The 10341-nt window shown below is 31.4% G+C and overlaps 1 protein-coding gene across 1 annotated transcript; it reads left to right on the forward strand.

The window, feature by feature from the left end:
• Positions 1–1602: 1602 nt before the first annotated feature.
• On the forward strand, positions 1603–2279 carry LOC108486060 (dirigent protein 22-like). The gene has a single exon (XM_017789872.2). It carries the CDS (start codon positions 1622–1624, stop codon positions 2150–2152), a length of 531 nt encoding a protein of 176 aa, XP_017645361.2. The 5' UTR covers positions 1603–1621; the 3' UTR covers positions 2153–2279.
• The last annotated feature ends 8062 nt before the right edge of the window (positions 2280–10341 follow it).

Genomic DNA, 10341 nt, shown 5'->3' on the forward strand with positions numbered 1-10341 from the left:
TAAAATTTTATATTTCTAGTTAAAATATAGAAAAATCATATTTAAATTTTTTATGAACTTTCAAAAGTTAAGGACCAAATTGATAAAAATTGTAAATGTTGAGGGTAAAAAATTTTTTACCTTTGACATCGTTAACTTTATCGACAAAATCATATGGAGGAAAAATATTTTTAAATAAAAAAAGTACAAGGACTCAATGTCTCAAAATTGAAGTATACAAATTTCAATTTCAAACGAGTACAGGAACCTTTGGCATATTCAAACAATAAAATATAACAATTAATGAAATGTATGATTTGAAACTAACAAATAATAACAAATGCAATGTGTACAATATTACAATGAACAAAAATTAGATTAGTTGTAAGTAAAACGAAATTTAAACACGTAAATATATTAAATTAAAAATGTTAAATGCACTACAATTGTTTATCATAGTGATACCATCAATTTTGAGTTGATATTGTGTTAACTTGTGACACTAACTTGATCAAAAGAATTATCAACATATAGAATTAACGGAGGTAATAGAGTGAGCATAATAGAATTAAAATGTACAAAACAATTCAAGATAAGGCTTTGGTTGATTGATGAAGTTAAAATTTTGTCAAAGTGCAAAATTTTATTTATTTATTAAATGAAAAGATTAAATTATTTTAAAATAATATAACTTATTTTAAATATAAAATGGTATTTGGGCAAATTGGTGTGATTAAATTTTATTTTATTTAGTTACAAAAGAAGTTGAACTTCAAAACCTCAACCAAGAAACAAAGGATTAGGTTGCTAATACTTATCACATAGCATAATATCTTGCATCACTAGAGATGGGTAAAAGAAAAAATGAAATCCTGTTGTGCAACTCCTTACCACCCTAGTCATAGCATCAGTTGTCTTATTCTCTGTTAATGGCACATGTCGGGTTTTTACTTGTCAGTCCCTCGCCATCCATTTTCGAATCTCCAACCCTAGTAGTGGTATCCCCACTCTTTCAATTCCAAGTATTAAGTTTACCACTGTTTTGCTATCGCTCTCAACTAACGGCTGACTCACTTCTTCTTCCCAACTCATCTTTTAGCTCATCTACTAACACTTGAAAATTTGCCTCTAAAACAGAGCTAACACCTATATTACCAAACACCCAATCTCCCTTCGCACATCTCACTAAACCACCATTAATTGCACCACCCGTAAACTCCACCGTCAAATTGTGGATTTTTCCATTGAGCAAATATTTAAAGTTGTAAAGATTATTGTTAATTTAAAAATGATTTCTTTCTCCCTAACGACAAGTCTGTGCCCATTAAAAAAGACTTTGAAGCCAAACGTGATTGTTGTTTCCATTTTACTAAGGGTCTTTTTCCACCGTGCCATTTCAGTTTGAAATGGACGTTTATAACCAATCTTCCTCACAATAATCTTCCTTGAAATTTTGACAATTTGCTGAAGTTTAAATTCCAAAACTTGAACGTGTCCAACCATGGTAGAATGACATGTTTTCCAATTCTACCTACTTTGAAAGCCATGTTGAAAGCTCCAGTCAACTACGAACAAACTACTCCATTATATAAACCATATTCCTTTACCCTAAACCTTGCATCCTTACTTGAGCCCTTAAAGCATGATGGCATTCGCAAGCAAATTGCTGGTTTTCGTGGCGTTTTCTTTAGCCGTTCACAACACCGTTGCGTTGAAGCAGAAGGCGACGCGGATCCAATTTTACATGCATGACATCGTGGGAGGACCCCAGCCAACCGCGGTTCGTGTCGCCGGACGCTCCAACTTCACAGGTCAAGACTCGATTGCGGCCATGTTTGGGTCCATTTCTGTGATGGATAACCCACTGACGGCCACCCCGAGCATGAACTCGACATTAGTTGGTCGTGCTCAAGGGATTTACGCAATGTCGTCGCAAGAAAAAGAGCTCAGTCTTCTCATGACCCTTACTTATGCTTTCACAACCGGGCCTTACAACGGTAGCACTTTCAGCGTTGTGGGTCGGAACCCCGTGATGAAAGAAGTGAGAGAAATGCCGGTCGTAGGAGGCACCGGAAAGTTCAGGCTGGCTTGTGGGTATTGCCTTGCTAGGACCTACTCGATGACACAAATGGAAGCCGTCATTGGATACAATGTTACTTTACTACACTATTAGCATTAGCCGTATTGATTCTAATTTCACTCTGCTATAGATTTTCATACACTCGTTGTGATGGTGCGTTTTTTTATTCGGATCTCCTTTAAGAGAGATGGATGCTCAATAATAATCTATCTTTAAAATATATATTTTACTCATCAATTTAATATTTTTCATAGGAGAATATTAAATTAAATTAGAAATTGTCACATACACTCTTTTTCCTATTAATTTATTTTAACTGTTAACGTGATTAATGACGAAAATAGTTAATGAAGAGTTTTTTTAATTATATTTTCTCAAGGGATTTTTTAATATATAAGCCTTTAAAATTTGTATATTTAAGATAAATAGTTAATTAAATAAAAAAACAAAAAAACTAATTTATCCATTAAATTGAACTTATATAAATAAATTATTTATTTAATTATCTTCTAAAAAGAAAAACTATAAAAATTTAAGTAGAAAAAGCATAAATGCTCTACTTGTCATAATAATATATTTTTGTACCTCCTTATATGTATATTTGAAGTTATGCGGTTTTCTGTTTGTTGACATCAAGGATGTATAAAGAAGAAGGGTTACTTGATGGTTTCATTTCATGCAATGGAGATCTCAAAATCAAACGCAAGCAGCACTGAGAATGAACTGAGTTGTTTCACTTTCTGCTGCGAGTATTGTCACCTTTCCTGCTAAGTCTCTAGGTAGTTAGTTGGGCTTATCCACCACCCAAGCTACACTTGTTTATTTCGCTCAAAATTTGTACTTGTACTCTATTTTCATCGTTGCATAGTATTCAAACTATGACTACCTTCCTCTGTGTTGAAATGCTTATTCTCTTTGCATTTTTTCTTAACTTGATACCATTGCTCCTTCATATTCGCGTCTACACTTCTTGGATCTCTTAGTATTGGAAGGTATAACATTTTTCTATCAAATTGATGGGAATATTTGTACAAGTTGGCATAGCAAATTATTCCCAGGCATTAACTATTGATTTGAATTCAGGGGATGATTATGGAGTTGATGATCATGTTAATGACTGTCAAGTTGACGCTGCTGCTGCTGCTGATGTGCATTGGCCTTGTTGGGATTCCCTTCTGTTGGAAGATCATAGAGAGACAACTGAGGATTGGGGGCGATGCTGCTGCTGCTGCTGATGATGATGAGAATTTGCTTTTGCTTTCCATTTCCCCCTACGGTAGCATCTGAAGATGCAGTTAGTTTCGACAGGGCAGCTGGGTTGGAGACCTTGGGGTGGGGGTGGGAGTGGGAGGTTTTGTTTAATACTAATAGTTTGGAGCTAAACCCGGACATGGATGAGAATGCTGAGCATTTTTTCGCCGATCATGACAACTATATCTGTTCTGCAGAATTGTTTGTACAATTCACTGAGAATGAGAATGCATACATTGGGAGGCCTCCAGCTAAAAAATCTGCAGTCAAGAGCCTTCCTTGTATGTTTGTGACTCAAGAGAATGTGACAAACACTATGTGCTTTGTGCAGTTTATAAGGATGAGATCAACCTTGGTGAGAAGATGAATCAGCTACCAAGGAGACTGTATTATACCGTGATTGGGGATAAGGAATACCTGCCCTGTGTGTCATCATGAGTTGCCTACGAATGATGCTGCCTATGAAAGGAAAGAGGTTAAGAATAGGTAGTATAAGAATGTTCAATGACTGAACCTTGGGGATTTTGTTTAGAATAATTATCTATTACTTATATACATTAACTGGCTGGCTGCTTGTCTTGATCCTGCAATGGAATGATTGTGCTTCAATTATGTTTTATGGCATCCGAGATGTATGATTATTCAAGAGTTTGGGATGTTATGTTTTGTGAAATGGAATATCTCATTCTACCTTCTCATATTAGATCAGCTGAAGGGATGCATGGTTTGATCTTATTTAGTTAGTCATACATGACTGACATGGGACTCGGATGATACAAACTCATCAAGAAAAACTTGTGGGAGGTGGTTTCAGGTAAGTACTTGGCCAAGGGGATTGGGATTTTTATAGATCACTATAATGCTGGAGCATCAGCATACTCACATTTAAATGACGAACCTAACGGCACTCGTCTTTTTAGTCAGTTGTAGAGCTTCATTTTCTGGTAGCCAAATCTAGATTTTTTGGACTGAGCATTTGGTGGATTAGAAACCAATTTGAAACCAAATGGATGTTGCTTGTATATGGTAGGTTTTAGTACTCCTGGTAGCTTCATTTTATGCTTTTGTTTCGGCCAATTGATCTCGCCTATCCTTGAACTTGATACATGTATGGTTGTCATCTTGTGTATTAATGTGGCTAGGAAAATTTTGGTGGATAATCAAAAGCTGAGGTAGTGCTATTTTGGTTAATAGCATTTTATCCCTTCTCTAATATAAAAAAAATTATATTTTAAGAAATTGTACTATCAAGTATATTTCTTTTGAAGCAACAACTTTTATTTAAAATAGTTGTTGTTTACATCAACTCTTATTCGAGAATAAATATGTCCAGAATAACTATGTTTAAACAGGGCTCTAGTTAAAACAGTTGATATCCAATGTAGTTGTTATTTAAAAACAACTCCTATTAAAAACAATTAAAGTTTGGATAAACTCTTGTTTAAAATAATGGCGTTTCAAGAATACTTATACTTAAAACAACCATTATTTGGAAAAACTTATACTTAGAACAATTGTATTTTTTTGGAAGGGTCATTATTTAAAAAAGTTTTATAAAAAAATATCATAACAGAACAACTCTTATTTGGAATATTTTTACATTGAGAGTAATTATGTTAAAAATAACTCAAGTTTGGAACAAATTAAAATAAATATTATTTAAGAACAACTCTCATTCAAAAACAATTATCATTTTACGTTTTTACATATGTATCGTGAAAGATGTTTCACATGGCATTGCTTCAAAAAAGTAGAAGAAATAGAAATAATCCCGGAAGATGACAGAATTCTTGGATTATCTTTCCTTTTGGAATGTTATGGAGAGCTTAACTTGGTGGATTAGATACAAAGGTAGTTAAGAGTTTTCTTCGTAACTTTTTCTAGTAACATTAAGTGTTTTTCTCTCCTTTCAAAAATATAGTCAATTCTTCTATCCTATTCACCGTTACCATCACCGGCAAAAACTCTTCATTATCTTTCTTAATCATTAATGTTATTGTAACTGAAATTTATTCAATTATTCCTATTAATTGGCACTTTGGAAGTCAGACTCTCAAAACTTTTTCTAAAATTTTCTCAAATTGTTTTTCTTTGCTTAGCCTGATTACTAGTCACATTTCCCTTTCTCCACCTTACCAACCATTGCCTATCATTATGATCAGTGTTATCAGATTTGCAATCTTCTTCTTTGTCTTCTTTCTGTACATCATGATTACTTATTTGCAACACCAACTCTCTCTACCAAATAACCCTCCAGATTATATATATGTTTTAGTACAGAGGAACTGCAGTCTAGACTTGTATTCGAATCTGGACTTGTATGAACCAATTTGACTAAACCCCAAGTTCAAAGGGAAATGACAAATCAATCTGGTCTGAGGCATTTCTCAGCTTGTGTAAACTTGCTGACCAAAGCACCCAGAGTATAGATAGGAGTCCAGTTAAGGATATCAACATTATTTTGATTTTTAACTGCACATGACAGGCTTCTATAGAATTCTGTGGAGGCCAGTGAATCAGATTCAGTCAATTTTGCTGTCAAAGAGGGATGCAGCTGATACTGCATTTCGTTCTACCACTTAGCCCTTTCATTAATCATCAATTTCAGAATTCGGAACTTGTAGTTGAAGTTCCTTGGGAAGTTTCTCTAAGCTTCAAAGCACTTCATGCAAACAAGAACTCGAACATGTTAACATCGTTATTATCATTACATGGTTGTTACTGAGGTCATCCATGTTTGATTATAATTTTATACCATGTTATTTGGATTCGAGATGCATATTGAATGTGGTATGTGTTAAACATTGATATGCTCAATTTTTTTGTTTTTTTTTTTTGTTTTTTTCTATATTCAAGAAGAGTCAAACATCAGTGCCTTCGTCCTAATATGTGTTGGACACATTAGCTAGATACGGATATTTTAAGAAAATAAAAGATCCGAGTAATATAGATGATAGCAATACCGAAAAGTTGTTTTCGGTGCATGTAGAAAGGGGGAAGAATGAAAAAGAAATGGCAAAAGTAGTTGCCTCACAGCAATTCTAACGTATCAAGGGTAAAAAGAATGATACAAGTCATTTATTCCTGCAACCATTTTCTTCACCAATGTGTAACTGTCAATGCCATTTACTTAAATGCACATTCCTGTTCTGGTAAATGAACTTCTTGAGTAACAAGTTACTTCAACCTTTCATTAAATTTCACCTACATAAATTCGATAATTTTAGACACAATATGAAAATACAAAAGATTTAAACACATACCACAATAAATTCAATACATACATTATGTTTGTATTTAATATTTTAACATATTTAATAATTTATGTTACGTTCATATTGAATCGAATAAGGCAAGTTTACTTCATTTTAGAATAAGATAAAACGAAACTTGAAATGTTTTCTTCACAAAAGAAAAAATAATCTTATGAGTTTTGTTTTCTTTTCTAAATATCTATATTTCAAATATGTTTCAAATAAAAATATATAATAAACCGAAATGAAATATGAAAATTCAAGTAAAATAAATGTGCATATGATATGTTGCTTTTGTGATATTAATAAAGAAACAGTGCTGTCTCCAGGAGCGAAGCAAGAATAAATTGTTAGGGGGCCGAACGAATTTTTAATTTTTTATAGTCAATCTTTATAATTTTTAAAGGATTAAATCGAATTTTTATAATTTTAGGGTGGGCCAAAGTGTAATTTTACCTTTACTAATTTAAAATTTTAAAAAATTTTAAAGGGCCTAAATAGTAATTTTCTATTTTAGGGGGGCCGAGGCCCCTGCCAGCCTCCCTAAATTCGCCTTTGTCTGCCTTTGTTTTAAATGCACATTGCCTTGTGCTTCATCGTAGTCCCATTTTAATCCGAACACTCTTAATAAATTTATCAATCAGGCATTCTTTTGAAATTTAATTTAATTATTTATTAATTTATAATTCCAACATTTTTAAAGGGTTAAATAGAAATTTCTTTCATATTTTGAAGAGTCAAAATATAATTTTATCACAATTAATTTATTATTTTAAAAGAATTGAATTAAATTTGTTTACTTTTACGAAGTTCGACACCCCTATCAGTCCATGTGTGACCTCTAAAGTCTACTTTTAACACACATACATAAAATATGTATGTACAGGGGTGAAACTAGGGGAGTTGGTGGGGCCTCAGCCCTAAAATGAAAAATTTTTATTTAAGTTTTTGAAATTTTAAAATTTTAAATTAGTAAAGGTAAAATTATACTTTTACCCTTAAAAATGATAAAACAATTTAATTTAATCCTTTAAAAATTATAAAGATAGAGACTATTAAAATAATAAAATTATATTTTTACTATTGTAAAAATTATAATTTAATTTCGAGCTGCTAATTTTATATTTTTTTACTTTACCCCCATCTATGTATGCGTAAACCAGTTGTATAAATTCCATCAAGTCTCATTTTTTGAGTTAGTTTGGTAGAACAAGCAAACAAAAACTAATTGCAATTTACGACTCCTTACACTTTGACTTTCCAGACTTAAAAGGATTTATGCAAAGGATTTTGGCCACGAAAATTTATCTTATTTGGATTTTTATTTTCTCAAAATATTTATAGAAATATAATCTCTCAAATTTATAAAATAAATATATTCGAAACATACATGTATTCATATTGTACACTCAAATAAAATTATATTCACCTTTTCTTTTTCATATTTAAATAGAAACAAACACACGTTTCTTATCTCTTAAAGCCTATATTGTGAAAAAGTGATAAACTGACGATGCTTATGAAAGAGGAAATGTGGGGGGCAATTTAAGTAAAAGGTGGAGTAGAAAATGATAAAAGTGTAAAGAGAATACAAGGGGCTAAACCCTATAAATAAGTAACTGCCATTTTCATATCTTATAAAACATTATTATTGCCGAAAGTTATTTTGAGGAATTCATATTCTCCCACATCAAATTTTCAACTTTCGGATGAAAACAATCACATCATTTCAAATTACTTTGTAATTTTTGTATATAAAATATATTTGTTGGTTGAAAAAATTAAGGACACACTATAATCAAAGTGATTGTTGACAAAAGTGAGTAACGCAAGTGAGTAATACGTGAATAAATCTTTGACTGATCTTGATATTCAAAATTTTAACAACTTTTTTTTTTTTGTAAAAACACGTACCAGGTTGAAGGGTTGCCAAGCTCATTAGATTCTTAATAAATTGTGATGAGTAGATTAAAACCAAGGCGCTAAAATTGAGGTATAGGAAGAGGTTATTTTATAGGTGTGTGCATAATCTTTTCAAGACTAATGTTTTGATGGCGGATTACAAAACCATGTGATTTTCACATTCAACATTAAGGTGTAAATAGTGAAATTATGTTGAATGTTTCTTCTCTAAACATTTTATTGACAAAGAATAAAAAAAATATAAAAATTTGTATTTGTGAGGATTTTGAGTTAATTTTTTTGTGACAGATGGTAGCTAGAGATAAGGGATTAATTATCATGTATGAGATCTTATAACTTTAAAGCCTATTCAAGGATAATGTGTATGCATTATGTGATACTAATAAACAAAAAAAATCAAAAGTGATGAGATGTTCTGTTGGAAGAGGGACATAAAATGCTACAGTGGGTGCACTATTATATATGACTATGGACCAACTGAATGTATGGTTTTTTTATTTTATTTTATGAGAAAGTTGGTGTGGAGGGATGGAACATATTCGCGGCTTGGTGCTGGAGTTTTTGTGTTAACTCCACAAGTTGTTATTATAATATAAAATTTTATGAAAAGAGCCAATGATGGAAAAAAATTTCGAATGTTGTTTCGAGACTTAAAGAAGCTTGATCGAATTTTCTTTAGAAACCGACTTGAAAGAGATTGCTTAGAATTGCTTTCTTGATCTGAAAAAATAAATTGAAGATTGAATGTAAGTCGAGAGAAAAAAACTCAAGTAAAACATTAATCAAGAATCGAAAATAAGATGGAGTTGTGGAAGGACGAAAGTGATGGAATGTGGAATAGAAAGATAAGTGTCTAATTGGACCCTCCAAAAAAAATTCTCGGCAAAAGTTAATAGTTTTAATCAACCCTCCAAGAACATGTTTTTAGCAACTTGGAGTTTAAAGAACTTCCTCAAAATTTTTTTAAAGAAGTTAAAACACTTTAAAATATCTTAAAATTTTAAGAAGTAAATACAAAAAATATTTTAATTAATAAATGCAATATTGGACTTATATATAATAAAAATTAGACAGTAAAAGTAAGCCCAATATGGTTTAAACATGAATCCAAAATTCAAAATTCATAATTCTCGTAATAATTTTGTCTAGAAATTTCTACTCGCACAATCTTCACTAAAACAACCATAACTTGAGATCTCAAACTCGAAATAAGGTGATTCAAATTGAACTTTAAAGCAAAAAGATAGATTTTTCATTGGTTAGAAGACATCTTGGCCCAAAAATATTTAGATCACATCCAAAAATTCATCACAAGTTAATTGATTTTCTAGACTTAAAAATTTGCAGGTATGAATTGAAGTTAATAAATTTCATCCATCTATGCATGTATCCGCCAATAAGTAATATATGATTTCATAAAATTTTAAAACAAAATTGTTAGCTTTAATTTTCAAATATTTTGATATTACAAAATAATTCTTAAATTCCCTACTTAAATTTGCAAATATTAATTTGTTTACACTTATAATTATTTTTCAAGTGTTTGAAAGCTCAATAACTTCATTTCTAAATGTCTTACATATTTTTCAATAGTGTTTGAGTACTTCCGAAGTCCTTTAATAAGGTTTCTAAGCTAAACTATATAGTTTTCTAATCTTAAGACATAAAACTATAATTATCGAGACAAGCAAGTCAATAATCAAAGTTTTGCTTTTTGGGTCCAAAGTCTCGAGACATTCCTTCAAAGTTTTGAGACTTGTTCTTGATATCTGAAGACATCCATTCAAGGTCTTGAGACGTTGTGTTTTCTAATGGCCATTTTTCAATAATATCTTGAGACATTATCATGCATTT

This window comes from Gossypium arboreum, chromosome 12 (assembly GCF_025698485.1).
Source record: "Gossypium arboreum isolate Shixiya-1 chromosome 12, ASM2569848v2, whole genome shotgun sequence".
Taxonomy (NCBI): Eukaryota; Viridiplantae; Streptophyta; class Magnoliopsida; order Malvales; family Malvaceae; genus Gossypium; species Gossypium arboreum.

Excerpts from the sequence above, each read along its gene's own strand:
- LOC108486060 (XM_017789872.2), top strand. The coding sequence starts at position 1,622 with ATGATGGCATTCGCAAGCAAATTGCTGGTTTTCGTGGCGTTTTCTTTA.